The sequence below is a fragment of the Phyllopteryx taeniolatus genome, chromosome 6 (assembly GCF_024500385.1).
Source record: "Phyllopteryx taeniolatus isolate TA_2022b chromosome 6, UOR_Ptae_1.2, whole genome shotgun sequence".
In the NCBI taxonomy this organism is placed as follows: domain Eukaryota; kingdom Metazoa; phylum Chordata; class Actinopteri; order Syngnathiformes; family Syngnathidae; genus Phyllopteryx; species Phyllopteryx taeniolatus.
Genome location: NC_084507.1, coordinates 13,359,692 through 13,383,692, shown reverse-complemented (window position 1 = coordinate 13,383,692; position 24,001 = coordinate 13,359,692). Strand labels below are relative to the sequence as shown.

The 24,001-nt window shown below is 41.2% G+C and overlaps 1 protein-coding gene across 2 annotated transcripts; it reads right to left on the bottom strand.

Annotated features, from left to right (window-relative positions):
• Positions 1 to 139: 139 nt before the first annotated feature.
• On the bottom strand, positions 140 to 14,777 carry LOC133480013 (uncharacterized). 2 transcript variants are annotated; one of them, XM_061777638.1, is made up of 6 exons: positions 14,635 to 14,777; positions 12,192 to 12,499; positions 12,039 to 12,114; positions 10,078 to 10,156; positions 6,879 to 7,074; positions 140 to 4,007 (listed from the first exon to the last, which is right to left on the bottom strand). In XM_061777638.1, the coding sequence occupies exons 2-6, from the start codon at positions 12,495 to 12,497 to the stop codon at positions 3,501 to 3,503; spliced, it is 1,164 nt and encodes a 387-aa protein (XP_061633622.1). In that variant the 5' UTR covers positions 12,498 to 12,499; positions 14,635 to 14,777; the 3' UTR covers positions 140 to 3,500. The 2 variants fall into 2 exon arrangements, with proteins under 2 accessions (XP_061633622.1, XP_061633621.1); XM_061777637.1 differs by having other exon boundaries at positions 141 to 4,007; positions 14,504 to 14,761.
• Between the last annotated feature and the right edge of the window lie 9,224 nt (positions 14,778 to 24,001).

Here is a 24,001-nt window from a genome sequence, read left to right as displayed (position 1 = left end):
TGTATTTTTTCTTTATTGATCTTGTTTTATTTCTTTATTTCATTTTTTTCACTTGTATTTTGGTTTAATTTTACTTCCTTTTATTACTGTATTTTTTAAATGTAATTCTGAGCTTTTGACTGATGCCCTGCTCGTCTTTTAAGGTCCCACCCCCCACTGTGCAAGATACCTCCACATTGCACGCAAACGTGACGTATTTGAAGACACACACACATGCGAGTGTTGTGTTTGTGCTGTTTTAGCAGCTGGTAGGCGACTCAAACACACAACACCCCCCTTCTTGTGCCCGTCAGATTAGTGAGGCTGAAGTCTCACACGCTGCCTCCGCCCCCGTCGCCCCTCCCCAAAATGTACATCCTCTAAATCTGCAACCCCAGTGAGTCACATCTGTCACATTGCTTCCATCCCAACAATAGAAACGTCATTTTTAGAAAATCCAGTGCAACATTTCAGCTTTTAAAAAATGTCATTTATTCAAAAAGGTTCCTTTTTTTCACGTGGTTGTTGAAAAAATATAGCCAGAGTAAGATTAAGAGTGAAGGTGAGCTAGAGACAAGAAAACTAACAAGATTGAGGGAGATGAAGAAGGGAGGGCGAGGACAGCCTGGTGCTGAGTGAAGGAGGACAGTCCAAGTCGTGAAAAAGAAGAAAGGCTACAAGATTCCCAAATCTTTCCCAACCAGTCGTCGATGAAATAGAAAAACGTACATGAAAAAGTAAGTGCAATCGGTCACACCATGGCCGTAGAAAAAAATAAAATAAACACACCCACAAGACTCTGATGAGGAGTCTAGAGCGTCAAATGGAGACACGGAAGGTCTTTCTCAGACTCGTAAGGCTTTGACGACGCCTCGCTGCGATCAAATACAAAAAGGAACGTGAAAAAAAAAATAATCAAAATAAATTAAGCAATAATCAACAAATAGACCTACAGTACAATGAAAACAATAATTAAACCAAAATGAAAACGATTAAAATGAATGAAAAATAAACAAAAAACAATGCAAATTCAAATAAATACTCAAATAAAAAAAGAAAAACTAAAATAAGGGGAAAACTAAAATACTGTAAATAAATAGAACAAACAAAATGAAAAACTAAAACAAAAAACAAACAAAAATGAGTAACATAAAACATCTATTAGAAATAAAACAAAATCATTAAAATAAACAAACAAACAAAAAAGAAAAATTAAAACTAAATGAAAAAAATAATTATTATTCCAATATATAAAAAACAGCACAAACATATTAAACAAAAATGAAAAATAAATTCAAAGAAAAATTATCACAAAAAACAACAAACGTAAAATGAAACAAAAATCTGATTAAAAACCATCCAAATGAAAAATGAAATCGAAATAATCTAAGTTAAATAAAGGCGGTTGGAAATGGAGGCTGTCTGTGGCTCTGGCAGTTGCTACATCCTCGCTCAATGGAAATAGTTTGAAAAATAGCTTAGTAGAAATATTTACAACACGTTTGCATTAATTGGTCATTTTGCCGACACCCCTCCTCTATGATCATACTACTCTGTGCTTCCGATGCAGAATAGCAGCAGAGGAAGGGTTGGTGCAAGTCGAGACGAGTTCCTCCTTAATGTTGACATTTTTGTAGCATTTCAAGTTTCTCAGTGCACCAGCCTTCGGTCCCTCAATTCGGGTGGGAGCCGAAAGAAAAAAAAAAAAAAAAAAAAAGGCTAGCAGAAGAGCCTCTGCTGACAAGATGGAGGCATGTTTTACGGAATACACTCTGATTGGCAGAATTTGTTAGCCTAAGAGCATAATTGCCTACGTCATTCATTCTCAAAAGTGTGGTACGAGTGCCACTAGTGGTACACAAAAGAATCACTGAATTAAATGGTCACACTACACATGTCGTCACAGTGGCTTAAAGATTCTTTCAATCCAGTACAGTACATTTAAATTTAGTTGCATTTAACTTTGCATTTTAACTAGAACTTGAATTATTATTGAAGTACGGGTGGTGGAACTTGGAGAGCCAAGTAGTTTTCGAGATGGTACTTGGTGTAAAAAGTTTCAGGACCATTGGCCCAAGTCATTTCAACACGCTTGCTTCGCTCTTTGTCTGTGTAGATTTTCAGTCATCCAGGTCATCTTCATTTTTTTGTTTTCCAAAAACCTTTAAAAATGACTTGGCAAGCATGCAATCAAGCTAAAAGCCTGATAGGATAATTGCTGAATTTATTTTTAACTTCCTGTGAAGATATCGATATAAAAAACTAAATTCGAGAGGTGAAACAAGACTGTAAATTGCTTAATCGACAACTAATTTGATTATCAAATTAATCAATTAATCTACTGTGATAATCATTTAGAGCTACTGTTGAATTTAAAATTGTCCAAATCCTCGTAATTTGTACCCTTTCACCAGTACATTTTCTCAGATTTCTGCAGTCCTCCAAGAAAGGAGACTGATTATCTTTTGTTTTTAATCAAAATAAAACATTTGCGAGCATCTACTTTTACTTAGGCGAAAATGTTGATCATTCTTTTCTTTATTATGGACCAAACCAGTGACCGAATCATAATCAGTTTATGTTTTTGCATTTTCAACACTGTCCATTTTAAATAATGTTCTGTTTTTGAAATAAAGGAATGGAAATTAAAAATGTTTGTAATTATCTTCCCCCCCTCAATCAAAGAAAAATCTTCGATTCTTAAAGTTAATCGTTACTTGCAGCCCGAGTTTTTTTCTTGCTTTCTGAAAACATGACTTAGGCAATTATGCTATTAGGGTAACGATAAAGCGCGATGCCGTTATGTTTGAAGAAAAGTACAGGTGACTACTGTCAAGATGTGTTGTTTTTTTGTGTGAAAGCAAACAATCAAAATGTAGTAAAAATGCACTCAAGCACCAATTGTTTCTTTTGAAAAACAAAAATAAACACATCCTATTTGGTAAAAGGCACAGTAGTCCGACAGTTCAAAACTTCCTTCTGGTTGATGATAGAAAGGAAAGCACACTTGTCAACAATGTCATAAAAATAGGTTGACTTCCTCTCTGTGTTTTCCTCAACTGCCCAATAAATAAATACAAAGTATAATAAATAAATGCAGTGTCAGCTCAACAGGTGAATAAATTAACGGTGGGAGCAGTTCCAGTGATCCTCCCGGAGCGCAGCTACTTGTTCTTGAGTTACATTCGTGAGTTGATGACATTGTTTCTTTTCTTCCAACAATCTCCAATGTCTTTAAATGCACCACTGGTGGATGCGTCCATGTGTACACTGGATTTCCTTTTTTCTTTATGTATATCTACAACCCGTACAAGTTTACATCACTAGCGACTTCCTCTCCTGACAGGAAGTGGTCCATTCAGTCATCTTTTTTTTAGCCTTAAGAGTTTACTTGCGATCTTCCTCCATGATTTCTTTGCACTTTGCATTTCTTTTTTTACACGATTTGTGATTATCGACACGCGTTTGATTTTCCTCTTGTGGCGTTCCTCACTTCCTCCAGTTTTGTCCCGTTTTTCCTCTCAGGTCTCCGAGGGAGCGCGGCCCACCCGGCTGTTGCCCTGCTCATCTGTGGCAGCTTTGCTTTGGCAGCGTGCGGGTTTCTTAAAATTTCTGCTGTGCTTGGAAGGCGTGGTGGAGGAGACGGCGCTGTCCTGCGTTGCCGGGCTCGTCCTGTTCTCATTGCCGCTAGCCGACCTTGTCATTGTGCCCGTCTTCCGCGGTGACAGGATGGGCGCGACGTGCACCCACGTGAGGCTAGGCTCGGACCCCCGACCCGTTTTGTACTCTGACAGCTTGCCCGACTCGTCACAGTCGCTGTCGTTTCCCTTTGCGCAGACACTCGCATTTGCAGAAATTTGGTGCGAAGACGATGACGGAGGAGTGCGGGGTCTGGCTTCTTCTTTTTCTCCTCCGTCTTCATCACTGTCATCTTGCTTCTTCTTCTCTTGTGAACTGAGGCGAGGGCACTTCAAGAGGCCCGGAGACGGCGTAGGAGAGTCAGTTCCTGTCCAGCTGAGTCGGCGTTTCTGCAAAAATAAACAACTAAGTCATTTAAAATTCAGTAATAGAAAAAAAAAAAAGAAATGACACTTACATAAGTACACATTTTATTAGTTTTAGTGTTACTCTTGATAAAAAAATAAAATAAAAACAAAAAAGTAAAAAGAATTAAATTTGACAAAAATTAATAAAGAAAATAAAGAAAAATTAAAAAAAGAAACATGAAAATAAAATTTTACAAAAAAATGAAATAAGCAATATAATTGAAAAAATACACAAAAATAATATAAAATAAATACAATAAAATAAATAATTACAAAAATATAAAATACAATAAAAACTAAAATTCAAATTAAATTAAGAAACACAAAATAGGATAAATAAAACATTAGAAAACAAAATTAGACCAGAAATAATAGAATTAAAAAATACAACTAGACAAAAAGAGAACATGAATTCAGAAATAAAAATAATTAAAAAAACAAATAAAAATGAAATAAAAAATTAAATAAGAATTAAAAACAAAAAAATAAATTGAAGAGAAAATTTTAATTGAATTAAGAAATACAAAACAAAGACAAATAAAATCCATTATTAAAAATAAAGTTACACTGAAATAAATAAGAACTGAAAATGTAAATGAGATAAAAATACAATTAACAAAATAAAATAAAACAAGTAAAATAAAAAAAATACATTTGACAAAAAGAAAAACAAACAAAATGCAATTGGGGAAAAACAAACTTTCTTTACTCATACTGCAAAATGTGAGTGTGATGCATGTTGTGGCGTATGAGAACTCACATCAAATTTTAGCTCGCAACGCAAAACAAAAATAATTGGCTGAGGAACATCTTGTGATTTTGAAAACTCGTAAATCGGTACACTCTTAAGCCAAGCTGCCGCTGTAGTGGGAGTTTTCACATTGTAGCGGGATTTCTCACATCGTCCCTCTTATAGCCATACCCCAATTAGTTAATTTGCACTGTACAGTTAAAACACCTCCCCCTAGACTCCCTTTTCTGCATCAGGGTTAAAAAACTAGTCAAATTATAAGACCACCTTTGTTTATTTAGTTTCTTGTCCATTTTTAATGTCTGTTACAACTAAAAGTACATTTGTTTGAACAAATATAATGACAACAAAAATAAGCTTATAAGAGTTTTAATAAAGAGCTGACTGACATCTTGTAATTTTCCATGGTTTTCTTGATAATAAACAAAACTAGTGGAAATAAGTTTCCATCCATCCATTTTCTTCTGCTTATCCGAGGTCTGGTAGTGGGGGCAGTAGCTTTACCAGGGAAGCCCAGACTTCCCTCTCCCCAGCCACTTCATCCAGCTCTTCCGGGGGTATCCCGAGGCGTTCCCAGGCCAGCCGGGAGACGTAGTCTCTCCGGCTTGTCCTGGGTTGTCCCCGGGGCCTTCTCCAAGTGGCACATGCCCAGAAGGAGGGGTCCAGGAGGCATAATCAGATGCCCGAACCACCTCATCTAGCTCTTCTCAATGCGGAGGAGCAGCGGCTCGAGTCTGAGCCCCTCCCAGATGACCGAGCTTCTCACCCTATCTGTAAGAGAAAGCACGGACACCCTGCCGAGGAAACTCATTACTGCCGCTTGTACCCGGGATCTTGTTCTTGCTGTCACGACCCACAGCTCGCGATCAGAGGTGAGGGTGGAATCACAGTCCTCAGCCTCCCTGGTAAGGTCTATTCAGTCGTGCTGGAGAGTAGGGTCGGCCGGGAAGTCAAGGAGCAGTGTGGTTTTTTGTCCTGGCCGTGGAACAGTGGACCAGTGGACCAGCTCTACATCCTCAGCAGGGTCCTCGAGGGTACATGGGAGTTCGCCCAACCAGTCTACATGTGTTTTGTGGACTCGGAGAAGGCGTTCGACCGTGTCCCTCGGAGAGTCCTGTGGGAGGTGCTTCGGGCACCTGATCTGGGCTGTTCGTTCCCTGTACGACCAGTGTCAGAGTTTGGTCCGCATTGCTGGCAGTTTGGTCCGCATTGCTGGCAGTAAGTCGGATTTGTTTCCGGTGAGGGTTGGACTATGCCAACGCTGCCCTTTGCCACCGATTCTGTTCATAACTTTTATGGACAGTATTTCTAGGCGCAGCCGAGGCGTAGAGGGGGTCCGGTTTGGTGGCCTCAGTATTGCATCCCTGCTTTTTGCAGATGATGTGGTTCTGTTGGCTTCATCAAGCACTAATTTCCAACTCTCACTGGAGCAGTTTGCAGCCAAGTGTGAAGCGGCTGGGATGAAAATCAGCACCTCCAAATCTGAGACCATGGTCCTCAGTCGGAAAAGGGTGGCGTGCCCTCTCCAGGTCGGGGATGAGATCCTGTCCCAAGTGGAGGAGTTCAAGTATCTTGGGGTCTTGTTCACAAGTGAGGAAATAATCTTATGCATGTCAAACATGACAAAGTATTATGGAATCAGCTGCATTTTTGTCCTGTTCATTGTATTCTTCAGGTAATATACCTTTAGTGGTATCAGGCATTAAAATGAAGAAATATTTTTTTTCCATTTCTGTAGCTATAGTAATTTCAGTTCCAACTGTATTGATCACAAAAGGACAAAGAGTTTGACTGCTGAGCACATTCGAACTCTGTTGCTCACCACAACAACAGCAAGCATATTAACAGTCTCTCAGGGGAATTCAAGAGTGGAGACTTACTGAATGTTGGAAACAAATTACCTGCCCAGTATTACATCATATTACATGGCGATGAATTAAAACTTGTGTTTCTCATTTCAGGTACTCTGTTGCATAATGTGTAATCAATTGGCAAATGACATGCTGTGTACCTGTGTTGTTTAGATAGCTGACAGACCCTGCGGTGTAGACGCTTGATCTGGGATTACTGATTCAAAGTGCACCGCGGTGGCGCATGCTCACCTTCACCGGGATATGCAGCTGATCCCTGTGCTTGTGCGGTGGCGTGGCACCTGGCGTGCCGGCCGGTGTGTCTTGGAGGATGCGGGTGGGTGATGTGGCCACGCTGGAGGCAGCCGAAGTTGGGAGAGTGGAGATCTGAGGAAACCACAGCTTCAGCATCATCTCCACCTGGAGGAGCGTGTTGAGATACTTCTCCCTGGAACAAGACATCCACACGTACCTTCAGCGAGGGAGCATCTGGATGTTTAAAGTCCCACATCACACTCACTGGAATTTTTTTTTTTTAGGTACAATCTAAAACAAGGGTTGATAACATACGGCCTGTGGGCCATATACTGTCTGTGAGAACATTTGCTCCAACAAAAACATGTAAAACCTCAGAGGAACTGTTGCAAAAACATCCAAATAGCTGTGTCAAAAAAATAAGCCTTGACAAAATGCTCACTTTTGGCTGGCGTTTCTGCAAAAATGAATGGCAGTCATTTAACAGTCAATTAAAAAAAAAAAAAAAAAAAAAAAAAAAAAAAAAAACCAACAACTATAGAATTCCCAATTTACACTTTGGTAGACAATTCACTGCATTTTTATTGTAATGCTTGTGGAATGTGAAAACAAAATCCAATTAAAAAAATAAAAGATAATAATAAAAAAAAAAAACTATACAAAATAAAATTAGCCAAGATAACCTTAATCATAAAAATGAATAACTAAAAACACAATTAAAAATAAAATTAGACCCAGAACCTAATAAAATAAGAAACTCAATTAAAAAATAAAATTAAAGTTTTCAGTTCTATAAAATATATTATATATAATTTAGAATACATAATATATTCTATAAAATAAAAATAAATACCAAAATGAACACAAATTGTTAGACAAACAAAACTATACAATACAAATACTTAAATTGAGATTTTAAAAAATGAACATTAAAAATAAAAGAGGGACCAAATATTCTGACCCCATCAGTATGATAATATAATATTACACAATCAGTATGATCATACAGTGGGTACGGAAAGTATTCAGACCCCCTTAAATTTTTCACTCTGTTATATTGCAGCCATTTGTTAAAACCATTTAAGCTATTTTTTTTTCCTTAATGTACAAACAGCACCCCATGTTGACAGAAAAGAAAAACTAATTGTTGACATTATTGCAGATTTATTAAAAAACGAAAACTGAAATATCACACAGCCATAAGTATTCAGACCCTTTGCTCAGTATTTAGTAGAAGCACCCTTTTGGGCTAATACAGCCATTAGTCTTTTTGGGAATGATGCAAAAAGTTTTTCACACCTGGATTTGGGGATCATCTGCCATTCCTCCTTGCACATCCTCTCCAGTTCTGTCAGGTTGGATGGTGAACGTTGGTGGACAGCCATTTTCAGGTCTCTCCAGAGATGGTCAATTGGGTTTAAGTCAGGGCTCTTGCTGGGCCATTCAAGAACAGTCACTGAGTTGTTCTGAAGCCACTCCTTCGTTATTTTAGCTGTGTGCTTAAGGTCATTGTCTTGTTGGAAGGTGAGCCTTCAGCCCAGTCTGATGTTCTGAGCACTTCGGAGAAGGTTTTCGTCTAGGATATCCCTGTACTTGGCTGCATTCATCTTTCCTTTGATTGCAACCAGTCATCCTGTCCCTGCAGGTGAAAAACACCCCCACAGCTTGATGCTGCCACCACGCTTCACTCTTGGGACTGTATTGGACAGGTGATGAGCAGTGCCTGGTTTTCTCCACACATACCGCTTAGAATTAAGGCCAAAAAGTTCTATCTTGGTCTCATCACATCAGAGAATCTTATTTATTTATATATCTCTCACAAAGGCTCTTCTCCCCCGATTGCTCAGTTTGCTAGGAAGGGTTCTGGTCGTCCCAAACGTCTTCCATTTAAGGATTATGGAGGCCACTGTGCTCTTAGGAACCTTAAGTGCAGCAGAATTTTTTTTTGATCTGTGCCTAGCCACAATTCTGTCTCTGAGCTCTTCAGGCAGTTCCTTTGACCTCATGATTCACATTGGCTCTGACATGCACTGTGAGCTGTAAGGTCTTATATAGACAGGTGTGTGGCTTTCCTAATCAAGTCCAATCAGTATAATCAAACACAGCTGGACTCAAATTAAGGTGTAGAACCATCTCAAGGATAATCAGAAGAAATTTCCAGCACCCGAGCTCAATATAGGAGTGTCACAGCAACGGGTCTGAACACTTATGGCTGTGTGATATTTCAGTTTTTCTTTTTTAATAAATCTGTAAAAATTAAAAAAAAAAAAAATTCTGTCAATATGGGGTTCTGTGTGTACATTAATGAGGAACTTGAACTTAAATGATTGCTGCAATATAACAACGGGTGAAAAATTTAAGGGGGTCTGAATACTTTCCGTACCCATCCATCCATCTATTTTCTGAGCCGCTTCTCCTCACTAGGGTCGCGGTCGTGCTAGAGCCTATCCCAGCTATCTTCGGGCAGGAGGCGGGGTACACCCTGAACTGGTTGCCAGCCAATCGCAGGGCACATACAAACAAACCATTCACACACACATTCACACCTACGGGCAATTTAGAGTCGTCAATTAACCGACCATGCATGTGGGAGGAAACCGGAGTGCCTGGAGAAAACCTACGCAGGCACAGGGAGAACATGCAAACTCCACACAGTCGGGGCCGGGATTTGAACCCCGGTCCTTCAGAACTGTGAGGCAGACGCTCTAACCAGTCGACCACCGTGCCACTTTCCGTACCCACTGTATATTATATTATCAGTATGATGCAGTGCAGCGCTAATGCTGCAAACTACAACTGCAACAATATACATATTAAATAAATACCTAAAACTTATTGGATCGTAACAGATTGTGCAAGTGCACTCCATGAAATGGCAAATAAATGTAAAGCACTGTGGAAAACATTTAGGCTTCCATTAGATTTGTTATATTAGCAATGTTGTAATGCTCATACTGTACATTATTACAAAACCACTGAGTACAGACCTTTACCAAAGCTGAACTGTTAAGAAAAGTGAAAAATCAAAAACAAAACACAGATCTTTGAATTTGTGTTTGTTTGTCCATACTGTAGGCTACTTCCTGGTACTTGGAGGATGCCCAAGACTCTGGCACAGTACTGTATAGCAACAAATATAGAAGTAGAAGTATCTAACTTGAAACAAAGCGTGTTAGGGTTTGGGGTTACATCTTACCCGCTGTTTGGTTTCTGTAAAACACCCACGATCCGTTGGATGCGATCCATAGCGACGCTTTGCTGGAAACTACTCAGACCTGTCAATCACAAACATAACCCTGCGTCAGCGTTCGCACCAAGACATTGCGGTCATGACGCAGCGAAGCCACGGTCGGTTGCCCCGAATGAGGCAATGAGTCAGCCGCACGGGATCAATAGAGTGTATTGTTTACAGACGGTAAGAGAGTGTAGACCAGGGCTCAGGAGAGTTAAGACACAACAGAGATTCCCAAACAGTGTTAATCTTGAAGAACAGTTTGTTTTTAAAATTTGACGTAGGTACATATTTTTTTATTTAACTTTTATGTGTAATACAATTTGATTGAATCATTAAGTGCAAATTAAAAATATATAATTTCCTATATTCAAGTACAGTGTTAATGTGTAAACTGCATAATGTTATAGTGGCTTACAATAATATTATATATACTTTTAGGAATAAATACTTTTTTTTAGCCTTAAGCCTACTACACAACTATATTTCAATGTTGGTCAAGATGGTGCTACTTGGAGAGCTAAATATTTTTTTAAGTGGTACTTGGTGTAAAAAGAAAGACTGGCTTGAACGATAATAGAATGAAAAACATTTGTCGTATTACATATTTGATGCATTTTTATGAATGAATTTTTTCCTTGTGTTCAAATAACTTCACAATGTGTTTAAAAAGTGTTTGAATAAGTTTCAATGTGATTACAGCATGTGTGATGGATATTTAATGGCTTAAAGTATAAAACAAATGTTTCTATTTTTTTTTTTACATACAATATTTACGACACATTTTATGCCTTCATTTTTTGTGTTTAAATACTGTAATGTGTTTAAAATGTGTTGAAAAGTGTGTTTGAAAAAGTTTAAAATGATAATGCGGTTACAGCAAGTGGGAGGGGTAGGCTTACTTCAAAGCTTAGATTCTAATTAGAGGTACAACTATTAAACGATTAATTGGGTTAGGTTTAGACAACTAATCGACTACCAAAATAATCAACAAATATTTTGATGATCGATTAATCATTTACAGACATTCTTTAACTTAAAATTGTCCAAAACCTCAGAATTTCAGCCTCTCAACAGTAAATTCTCAGATTTCTGTAGTCCTCCAAGAAACCAGACTGATTATCTTTGTCTTTTATCAAAATAAGGCATTTGCAAATATCTGCTTTTATTTGGAAAACATTTTCTGACATGTTACAGACCAAACCAGCAACTGAATCAAAATCAATTGATGTTTGTGGATTTTCTACACTGTAAGTTTAAAATAATGTCCTGTTTCTGAATAAAGGGATGGCATTAAAAAAAAATCAAATTAATCGAACAAAATAAAAAAATAAGTGTTAGTTACAGCACAAAACATGTTTTTTTAGCCAAATATTATAATATGCAATATTTTCTATGCATTTAATTGTTGGAATTTTTTTGTATGTTCAAAAAACCTTTTGAAGGCGTTTAAAAAGTACTGTATGTTTAAATAAGTTTACATTTCTTTAAAGTGTATGGGAGGTATATTTCAAGGCTAAACCCCAACATTTTTTAAAATATTCACTCTCTATATCGCAGATCAGCAGCTCCCCATGAGCTGGCTCAGGCATCTGGTTAGGATGCCTCCTGGACACCTCTCTAATGAGGTGTTCCAATAACGTCCCACCGGGAGGAGACCCCGGGGAAGACCCAAGACACACTGGCGAGACCAAGTCTTTCGGCTGGCCTGGGAACGCCTCGGGATTCCCCGGAAGACCTGGACAAAGTGGCTAGGGAGAGGGAAGTCTGGGCTCCTGCTTAGGCTCCTGCCCCCCCGACCCGACCCCGAACAAGCGGAAGAAGATGGATGTGGACTGTGAGATTTTTCTAATGTAAAATATGCGCCTTGGCTCAATAAAGGTTGGGAAACACTGAGCTAGAAGCAGCGATGGAGGAAAGCTTACCGCGATCAAATCGGCCTTTCTTCAGCCCATTGAGCAGCTCCAGCAGGGGCCTGATAAAACCCTGCAGCTCAGCACACTGTGACATGAAGTGACAGAGAAATTGATTACTACAAGCTGTCCTGGCAGGGTCTTCAGCGATAGACTGAGGCTCACCTTCTGAGCAAACAGCAGGTCACCTGCCGACTTGGGAACCTCTGGAGGCGCCTTGCCGCCCGAGCCGTAGCAGTCCTCCTCTTCCTCTTTGTCGGTGAAGCCGTCGCACGCCCACTGCGACCCGGGGCTGACCGACGCCCGGGTGGCGCTGGCGGCCGACGGGCCCCCCGCGACGTCCAGGAGGGCCGAGGAGGAGGCGTCGGTCAGGAAGACGTCTGTGTCGTCCGAGTCGCTGAACAGGAGGCTGTCGCTGGAGCTCAGGGAGTCGAATGAGGGTTGGGAGGACGTGCTGCCCTGGGACTGCATCTCTGTGCAAGGGGGTAAAGAAATATATTCAGTTATATCCAAATGCGCGTGTGTTAACTTCTTGCTTCACAAAATGGTGGGTGTCCTACTTTAACATGGCACGGGGGGAGGGGGGGTGGGGGGTGGGTGGGGGCGGTGGCCAGTCGGCACACAATGGTAGCGCATGTCTAGCTCCCATTGAAGAGATTGGGAGATGGAAGAGAGTAAAAATGTGAGAGGGGGGATGGGAGCTTGAGCGTAGCGTATAGTAGTGGAATCAGAATAGGCAGTCTCGTTCTTTCACTGCCTCCAGTGCTCAGCTTATTGCACCGCCCTTGCCCGGCTCGGGCTGGCTGGCTTGCTGGAGCTCCATCCTAACCCCCCTTCCACACCACAAGACCACCACCATCCTCCTACCTCCCACTCACACACACACAAACTGCTCTCTTTCTACTCTGGGTGCATTTCTGCACGACTCTCATCTCGTCTTCCTCATCCTCTTGCTTACACACTCGAGCATGCCACTCGTCTCTCCTTCTTCCTTCCACCACTTCCTTCAATGCTATTTATGAAAACATATGAAACCAGGTTTACATATTATGAGATTTTGTAGGTTAAATGTTCTAAGGCTTCCTATAACAGTTCCTCTGAGGGCTTTAGTAATTTTAGAACTGTATGGTGGGCCCGGACAAAATGCTCTCACATAGGTTCCCCACCCCCCGATCCATTCCTTTCCCTAGGAGTAATCCCTGCTGGACCCTGAGCCCTGGGGGAGGTCACAAGCATACTCACTTTTACTCCCACATGAAAAGAGGGGCATTTTCAGTCTGTCGGTTTGGTTTTATAGCAAGAAAATGCACTTCACGCCCTTACCTTAAAAGATTGTTCATTCATCACAAGTTCATTTAAACAATACCAATTTAACAGTTTGTAATGACAGGTATAGAGCCACATAGACATGGCGGCCTCCATAACCTATGGTTAAAAAATCCCCAAATATATTCCATGTACCAGAAGAAAAAAACAAGGCATGTGCAATGACATTATAAAAAAACAAAAAAAAAAACAAGATAAGAAAGAAATAAGAAATCAGAATAATTCAAACAGGAGGTGCAACAATTAATCGATAACTAATCGATTATCAAATGAATCGACAAGTATTTTGATAATTGATTAATTGTTTAGAGACCTTGTTTAACTTAAAATTGTCCAAATCCTCAGAATTTCAGCCTCTCAACAGTAAATACTCTCAGATTTCCATAGTCCTCCATGAAAGCAGACTGACTGACATGTGAAGGACCAAACCAGTAACTGAATCATAATTTATGTTTGTGAATTATTTGCAGTTCATGAGAAATAATGTCCTGGTTTTTAATGTGTGAAAATTAAAAATTCGCAATCATCGATTAATCGAAAAATAATTGACAGATTAATCAACTATTAAAAGAAGTGTTAGTTGCAGCCCCAATTCAAATGCTATGCACATAAAACAAGGTCATTAAAAGGCATTACACACATTAGTGTTAGGTACATACACCTACGATAGATTGATAGATAGGCCAATTTCCTGCCGTCATCCCGGGGGGAACTTGAAGAACATGAATAACATCCATCTATCTATCTGAGGTTTTAGTAGGCGTACAAACTGGATACAGCTTGCTGGCCAACTTCGGGAAGGCACACACACGTATGCATTTTATATATATATATATATATATATATATATATACACACATATATATATATATATATATATATATATATATATATATATATATATATATATATATATGTGTATGTGTATATATATATATATATATATATATATATATATACACACACACACATATATATACACACATACACATACACATTTATATATATATATATATATTTATATATATACACTTATGCATACACACACACACACATACATACATACATATACATATAATATACATATATATATATATATATATACACACATATATAGAGCGAGAGAGAGAGAGAGAAATGACGTTGCTCACCCACTGACTGTATTCGCGATATATATATACACAAAAAAACACAATAGTAGCTGCTACAACGTCCGGTTCTGTGTCCGAGTTGGTTCCGTCAGTATGCGAGGAGCGAGCGGGGTCGACTTTGACAGACTCACACACGCACACGTCGTCCACGTCCACTCCCGGTCGCCGCGCGACACCTTGTGTGTGTGTGTTTGCTCGCTCTTTCTCTTTCTCGCCACACTTTACGAGCGTCAACATGTGCTGGGATACACGTGCCCACGTCATGGGTGCAGCTCATTGGCGGACGGCGTCCAGGGGGCTGCGCGCCATTGGCCGACTTGAGCAGCCAGTGATTGGTTTGCTCGGCGCCGATTGGACGAGGGCGCGGGCACCCGTGGACCCGCCCACTCATGTGTCGCCCGTGTTTCCTTGTGGTGGCTTTTGCTTCTACTACAGGGAGCGGGTGTAAACACACGCGTGCACTCCCCGCCCACTCTTAAAAAAACCAAAAATAATAATAATAAAATAAATAAAATAAATAAATAAACGAACGTCTGCATCACACACGCTCGGAAGCATTGACAGGGAAAAACCTTATGCAACATCAACATTAAATTTATATACAAGTACATATATAAAAAACTTATTGGCCGGTTTATTTCATTTTAAATTGACAGCCTTTTTACTACCCATTTATCCATCTGTTTTTTTACCGACCTCTGTATATATCCATCAATTTATATATATATATATATATATATATATATATATATACATACACATATGGCGGCATGGTGTACGACTGGTTAGAGCGTCTGCCTCTCAGTTCTGAGGACAGGGGTTCAATCCCCAGCCCCACCTGTGTGGAGTTTGCATGTTCTCCCCGTGCCTGCGTGGGTTTTCTCCGGGCACTTCGGTTTCCTCCCACATGCACGGTAAGTTAATTGACAACTCTAAATTGCCCGTAGGTGTGAATGTGAGTGCAAATGGTTGTTTGTTTGTATGTGCCCTGCGATTGGCTGGCGACCAGTTCAGGGTGTACCCTGCCTCTCGCCCGAAGATAGCTGGGATAGGCTCCAGCACTCCCGCGACCCTTGTGAGGAGAAGCGGCTCTGAAAATGGATGGAAGGATGGATCTATATCTATCTATCTATCTATCTATATATATAGTGCTGGAGCCGACCGCAGCGGGACGCAAGGAACGGAGAGAAGAGGAGGAAGCAGGCCCGAGGAGCGACAGTGGGGGCCCACCGCGCCCACCAGTAGCCAGTAGACCCAGGCGGGTGCCAGCCAGCACCGCCGCAGCACCCACAGAACATGGGCGAGTCACCATCACACCACCATTACTCCCCTGGAGGTCACCCCAGTGGTTCCCCCCACCCCCGAGATTAGGAAGGAGTGAAAAATAGTCCCGCCCCTGCAGACTGCGGAACAGCAAACACAGGGACAAGAGGAGAAGATCCCCACAGCATGTATGTGTCTTTTCACTATGCAAACCGATCTAAAATGTGTGAAAATAAAAAGAAATAAATAGCTTCCCTGAATTGCTCAGTCATTCACAAGCAAAGACGGGGCGAGGTTCATCTCTTTGTCCACAAGTGCGCGAGAAAATAGTCGAACAGTTTAAGGACAATGTTCCTCAACGTACAATTGCAAGGAATTTAGGGATTTCATCATCTACGGTCCATAATATCATCAAAAGGTTCAGAGAATCTGGAGAAATCCCTGCATGTAAGTGGCAAGGCCGAAAACCAACATTGAATGCCCGTGACCTTCGATCCCTCAGGCGGTACTGCATCAAAAACCGACATCAATGTGTAAAGGATATCACCACATGGGCTCAGGAACACTTCAGAAAACCAATGTCAGTAAATACAGTTCGGCGCTACATCCATAAGTGCAACTTGAAACTCTACTATGCCACGCAAAAGCCATTTATCAACAACACCCAGAAACGCCGCCGAGCTCATCTAAGATGGGCTGATGCAAAGTGGAAAAGTGTTCTGTGGTCCGACGAGTCCACATTTTAAATTGTTTTTGGAAATTGTGGACGTCGTTTCCTCCGGGCCAAAGAGGACCAGAACCATCCGGACTGTTATGGATGCAAAGTTCAAAAGGCAGCATCTGTGATGGTATGGGGCTGTGTTAGTGCCAATGGCATGGGTAACTTACACATCTGTGAAGGCACCATTAATGCTGAAAGGTATATACAGGTTTTGGAGAAACATATGCTGTCATCCAAGCAACATCTTTTTCATGGGCGCCCCTGCTTATTTCAGCAAGACAATGCAAAACCACATTCTGCACGTGTTCCAACAAAATTGTGAGAAAAACAGTCCAATTATCTTTACATGTTTACCAGGCCTAACTGATCCATTTAAAGTGGCTATAAAAAGTCGACACACCCCTGTTCAAATACCAGGTTTTTTCCATCCATCCATTTTCTACCGCTTATCCGGGTTGGGTCGCGGGGGCAGGAGCTTTAGCAGGGACGCCCAGACTTCCCTCTCCCCAGCCACTTCATCCATCTCTTCCGGGAGGATCCCGAGGCGTTCCCAGGACAGCCGAAGGACGTAGTCTCTCCAGCGTGTCCTGGGTCGTCCCCGGGGTCTCCTCCCGGTGGGACGTGCCCGGAACACCCCACCAGGCAGGCGTCCGGGAGGCATCCGAATCAGATGCCCCAGCCACCTCATCTGGCTCCTCTCGATGTGAAGGAGCAGCGGCTCTACTCTGAGATCATCCCGGATGACCGAGCTTCTCACCCTATCTCTAAGGGAGAGCCCGAACACCCTGCGGAGGAAACTCATTTCGGCCGCTTGTATCCGGGATCTTGTTCTTTAGGTCACGACCCACAGCTTGTGACCATAGGTGAGGGTAGGAACGTAGATTGACCGGTAAATTGAGAGCTTCGCCTTTCGACTTAGCTCCTTCTTTACCACAACGGACCGATACAAAGTACGCATCACTGCAGACGCTGCACCGATCCGCCTGTCGATCTCCCGTTCCATTCTTCCCTCACTCGTGAACAAGACCCCAGGTTTTTTATGATGAAAAAAATGGGACCAAGGTAAATCATTTCCCCCAAAGATTTCCACCATGGATGCGACTTATAAACTGTACAACGCAATTGGATGTTTAAAAAAACATATCTATTCGAGAGGGGAAGTGAAAAATAAACAACTGTGCAACAACAACAACAATGTGGTTGAAAAAGTCCGCACACCCCCTTATAACGGGGAATGTGGTTGTGTTCCACCTTGACAAATTAAAATTAAACTTAGGTTCCAGCTGAAGAAAAGAAGTCCCTCAGCATGATGCTGCTACCACTTTTCTTCACCTTGGCTTTACTGTAGGTATCGTATTCTTTTGGTTATGAGCAGTTTTGTGTTTGCGTCAAATATACCTTACCACACCATGCTAAAGATACAGGTCGTAGGTCGCATTAATGATGGAAAAAGTTTTGAAATGATTTATCTTGGTCTCATTTATTTTATGTCACAAAAAATGGCATTTGAACAGGAATGTATAGACTTTTAAAAAAATATAAATTTCTATATTTACAGTTTTAAATGTCAGCATTACAAATACAACAGTATACATTCATACAATAATAATGTAAAGGCTAGCAGAAAAACAACACCAACAAGGTAAAAAAAGAACAACAACAAAATTTTCCATTTTACCAATAATAGTTATAAGTATAAAGTAAGAATAAAACACAATTAACATGGTTGTCATAAGTGTGCACTAATACGATGCCGTAGATTTTGTCTAGCCAATGAACTGAAAAAAGTGGGTTGATTTAGGGGGAGTGCCCCACAGCAGGGGCAATGTCCACTTGAAGGGAACCAACATGTTCCTGAAATGCCTGCCATATTGTGGTAAACCTTGTGTCGGAACCCTGGAGGCAGTGCCTAATCTTTTCTAACTTCATTAAAAAATATCATCCCTTATCCAAATTTAGTGAGAGGCGGGGCAGGGATTTTCCAGTGCATTAGAATAACCCTCCTTGCAAGCAAGCTGAGAAAGGCCACAAAGTCAGCGATATAGGACATCAGTGAAAGGTTTGTGGGTGTCACACACGCAAAAAAGCCACAATGGGTGAGAGACTAATTTGGACAGAGGTAAGCCAAAAGTGAAAGGAACACTAAGTTCCAAAACTATGACAGAACGGGACAGGTCCAAAACATATGGGTAACATCAGCTGTCCCTTGATGACATTTATCACAAGTTGGATCTAACTCGTGAAAGATAGGAGCCAGTTTGCTCCTTGACCAGCGGAGTCTGTGCGCCACCATGCATTGCATCTAGCACAAATTGAAGAGGAGGGGTCTGTTTCAAAATTAACTGCCAGGTGTCTGTATCTATGTCCATGTTGAGTGCCAAAACCCAAGTCCTATGTAAGTCACTCGCTACAGAACGGTGTGTAAGAATGGCTGTATGTAATTTGGAGATATTTCCCTTGGAATATGGGTTGAGCTTAAGTATAGAGTGTATCATAGTTGTAGATGGAATATTAGGAAAGCCAGGGAAGTGCTTTTGGGCAAAGTCCCTGACTTGCAAAAATGTATAAAGTTGCTTTCTGTCAAGGATAAATTTGCAGGTCAGCTGGTCAAAAGAAGCAAACATCCTGTTCATGTAGAAATCATCAACTGACTGCATCCCGGCAACAAAGGGTTTAAATGGATAGGAGATGAGAAGGGTATACAGTTAAATCCGAAATACCATTTAAATTGAGCCCAGATTTTAAGAGTTTTAAACAATTCCATTGCCAGTGTATGCAAGAGGTGAGAAAAGTCTGAGAGAAACACAAAATAGATCTTAAAGTAGAGGAGTTAAAGGAAGCCTCCTCAACTTGCAGCCACCATGGTGACTGGTCACTAATATGGCACCAGAGCAACATGCTGCAGTGTTTACAGCCCAGTAATAACAGCAGTGCTAGCAGTGCTAAATTTGACAGAGCTCCACCTAAGCTTCTGGATATATATAGATTCTGGATATATAGATATTTACACACAGTATGTGTGTGTATATATATATATATATATATATATATATATATATATATATATATATACACACACACACACGGTGGGTACGGAAAAGTATTCAGACCCCCTTACATTTTTCACTCTTTGTTATATTGCAGCCATTTGCTAAAATCATTTAAGTTCTTTTTTTTCCTCATTAATGTACAAGCAAGCACCCCATATTGACAGAAAAAAATGGAATTGTTGAAATTTTTGCAGATTTATTAAAAAAAGAAAAACTGAAATATCACACATTCAGTATTCAGACCCATTGCTGTGACACTCATATTTAACTCGGGTGCTGTCCATTTCTTCTGATCATCCTTGAGATGGTTTTACAACTTCATTGGAGTCCAGCTGTGTTTGATTGTACTGATTGGACTTAATTAGGAAAGCCACACACCTGTCTATATAAGACCTTACAGCTCACAGTGCATGTCAGAGGAAATGAGAATCATGAGGTCAAAGGAACTGCCTGAAGAGCTCAGAGACAGAATTGTGGCAAGGTACAGCTCTGGCCAAGGTTACAAAACAATTTCTGCTGCACTTAAGGTTCCTAAGAGCACAGTGGCCTCCATAATCCTTAAATGGAAGATGTCCTAGAGCTGGCCGTCCGGCCAAACTGAGCAATCGGGTGAGCAGAGCCTTGGTGAGAGAGGTAAAGAAGAACCTAAAGATCACTGTGGCCGAGCTACAGAGATGCTGTTGGGAGATGGGAGAACGTTCTAGAAAGTCAACCATCACTGCAGCCCTCCACCAGTCGGGGCTATATGGCACAGTGGCCCGACGGAAGCCTCTCCTCAGTGCAAGACACATGAAAGCCCGCATGGAATTTGCTAAAAAAACACCTGAAGGACTCCAAGATGGTGAGAAATAAGATTCTCTGGTCTGATGAGACCAAGATAGAACTTTTTGGCCTTAATTCTAAGCGGTATGTGTGGAGAAAACCAGGCACTGCTCATCACCTGTCCAATAGTTACAACAGTGAAACATGGTGGTGACAGCATCATGCTGTGGGGGTGTTTTTCAGCTGCCGGGACAGGACGACTGGTTGCAATTGAAGGAAAGATGAACGCGGCCAAGTACAGGGATATCCTGGAAGAAAACCTTCTCCAGAGTGCTCAGGACCTCAGACTGGGCCGAAGGTTCACCTTCCAACAAGACAATGACCCTAAGCACACAGCTAAAATAACGAAGGAGTGGCTTCAGAACAACTCAGTGACTGTTCTTGAATGGCCCAGCAAGAGCCCTGACTTAAACCCAATTGAGGATCTCCGGAGAGACCTGAAAATGGCTGTCCACCAACGTTCACCATCCAACCTGACAGAACTGGAGAGGATCTGCAAGGAGGAATGACAGATGATCCCCAAATCCAGGTGTGAAAAACTTTTTGCATCATTCTCAAAAAGACTAATGGCTGTATTAGCTCAAAAGGGTGCTTCTACTGAATACTGGGTCTGAATACTTATGGCTGTGTGATATTTCAGTTTTCCTTTTTTAATACATCTGCAAAAATTTCAACAATTCGTTTTTTTTCTGTTTATATGGGGTGCTGTTTGTAGATTAAGGAAAATTAGAATTTAGTTTAAATGATTTTAGCAAATGGCTGCAATATAACAGAGTGAAAAATTTAAGGGGGTCTGAATACTTTCCGTACCCACTGTGTGTGTGTGTGTGTGTGTGTGTGTGTGTGTATGTATATATATATATATATATATATATATATATATATATATATATATATATATATATATATTCTTTTTTTCGAATCCTAGGAGTCTTATTGTTCCAAATAAACTTTGGGATTAATCTGTCAAGGCCATGAAAGAAGCGTTTTGGGATGATTACAGGTTTAAGAATTTTTTGGAGAAGATTCATTTCAATGTAGTTAATTCTGCCAGCAAGAGACAAATAAAGAAGAATCCAAAGCAGAAAGTCCACATTTATTCTACATATGAGGGGCGAGAAGTTGTGGTCTACTCGGTCAGTAAATTTTTGGGTGACACAGATGCCCAAATATATGAAGTTGTCTATAGATAGTTTGAAAGGAAGGTCTGAAAGGGCATATATTGTGGCATAAACAGGCAAAATTCACTCTTTTGAATATTTAGCTTATAGCCTGATGTTTTCTCGAACTCTCCAGTAAGGTCATCGCTGGGGGAATAGATCTGTCAGTGTCAGACATGAATAGTAAGAGGTCATCTGGATACAACAAAAGCTCATGTACCTGTCCTCATCTTATGATACCAAGCTTCTGGCTGGACCTAATGGCTGCTGGCAGTGGTTCATTGGCAATATCAAACAATAGGGGGGCGAGGGGGCACCCTGACTCGTTTCACGGCTATGGGGAAAGTATTCTGAGCAGTCGTTGTTTGTTTGGACTCTGGCAAAAGGAGATCTATGCAGAAGTTTGATCCATGATATACATTTGCTACCAAAACCAAATTTTTAATGTTTAAAATAAATAAATAAGGCGGCACGGTGGACGACTGGTTAGAGCGTCAGCCTCACAGTTCTGAGGACCCGGGTTCAATCCCCGGTCCCGCCTCTGTGGAGTTTGCATGTTCTCCCCGTGCCTGCGTGGGTTTTCTCCGGGCACTCCGGTTTCCTCCCACATCCCAAAAACATGTTAATTGACAACTCTAAATTGCCCGTAGGTGTGAATGTGAGTGTGAATGGGTGTTTGTTTGTATGTGCCCTGCGATTGGCTGGCAACCAGTTCAGGGTGTATCCCGCCTCCTGCCCGATGACAGCTGGGATATGCTCCAGCACGCCCGCGACCCTAGTGAGGAGAAGCGGCTCAGAAAATGGATGGATGGATAAATAAATAAATAAAAAAGGTAATTCTACTCGATCAAATGCCTTCTCAGCAACCATTGAGATGACCCCTTCTGGAATAAGAGAAGATGAAGTAGAAACAAGATGTTCAAAAGGCGTCTGACACACAAAGTAAAGAAATAAGGCCTTTGCACACCGCACTTGGTGATGCGATTGATGCCTGTGACTTTTTCATTCATTGTGTATGTGCTGTGGGGACGACAGCACGTTTTGCCATCTCGCAGAGCGGGGTGACTATATAGAAGGCGGCTGACGCTCTGCAGAGCGACTTCAAACAGAAAGAAGTTCTATTTCGAAAGCAATATTGCGGTGACTGTCAGAATGGCCCTCCAATGGGAGAGGGGCTGTAGGAGTGATTTCCGTGTGCTTTTTTTGGCGGACTTGTACTAGGGAAACAAACAAACCTAAACTCTCTGAGGTTACTATAGGGTGAGCCCATTTCCTTGTTTTCCTCCTCCTCCTCCTCCTCCCTAAAATGAGCAATGCCAGGGCTTTATTTTGCCAAAAACAAATACATCTTGCTGAAGTTGCAGAGGTGTGGTCTACTTTCCTGTTACCTCCTCGTAGTCATCTACATCAGCACTTCCAAAATTGGGCACGCTGTACTTTGATCATTGTCACTGTGACGCGCGGTCCTTTCACATTGAGCAAGTGCGGCGTGAAAAGACCTATAGGACAATAGTTACTCCAAAGAAGAGGATGTCTGTCCTTCTTTAGAGTAAGTGATAGATTAGCCTGTCCCAATGTGGGAGGGAGGATACCATACTGCAAGGCTTCATTGTACATGTTCAATAAGAGTGGAGTGTTTGTCAACAAATGTTTTGTAAAATTCAGCAGGAAATCCGTCAGGGCCTGGACATTTTCCGCTATGCACTGACCTCAAGGCGGACTTATGTTCTTCAGGAGTGATAGGTTTGTCCAGCTTGGCAGATATTTCAGACTCAAAGAATGGGATTTCTAGCAATCTAAAAAAACGTATGGTAAAAAGACTCATCGCACATACTCTCAGAGGAATATATGGCTTTATAGTAGCTCTTAAATTGGTTATAGTTACGGGGTCATCGAATATCCCAGCCCCAGTGTCTATCTGTGTAATGTGCCTGGAAGTTGCCAGATTTGCAAACAATTTAACGTTTGTCACCAGATTAATACAAATTTGAGCGTTTTTTCAGTAATGCTGCTGCTGCCTCATCCAGTGTCATGATGTCAAATTCTGCTTTCATGGTGAGTAATTCTTAAATAAACCAGCATCAGGTGAAATTGCACATCTATCTCCCAGTTCCGCAATACTTTTGGACAGGTGACCTTTCCTTTCATGTAATTTTTCTGTTATAGGCAGAATAGGAAATGACTTGCCCATGGAGAAATGCCTCCCAGATTGCAGAGGCTGACACTTCTGCACTCACATTGCCTTTAAGTAAACAAGTCGATACTGTTATTAATGGAATTGATAAAATCTGATTCACTTAGTAGCAGAGCGCTGAAGCGCCAGGGTGATCGGGACAATGGCTTGCCCAGGAGAGCTATGTCGACAACAACTGTTGCATGATCAGTGATAACTATTGGACCATAAGAGCATGAACAGGCAGAAGAGAGTATTCTATTGTCAATGAGAAATAGGTCGATTCGAGAGAATTTACCATGCACGAGA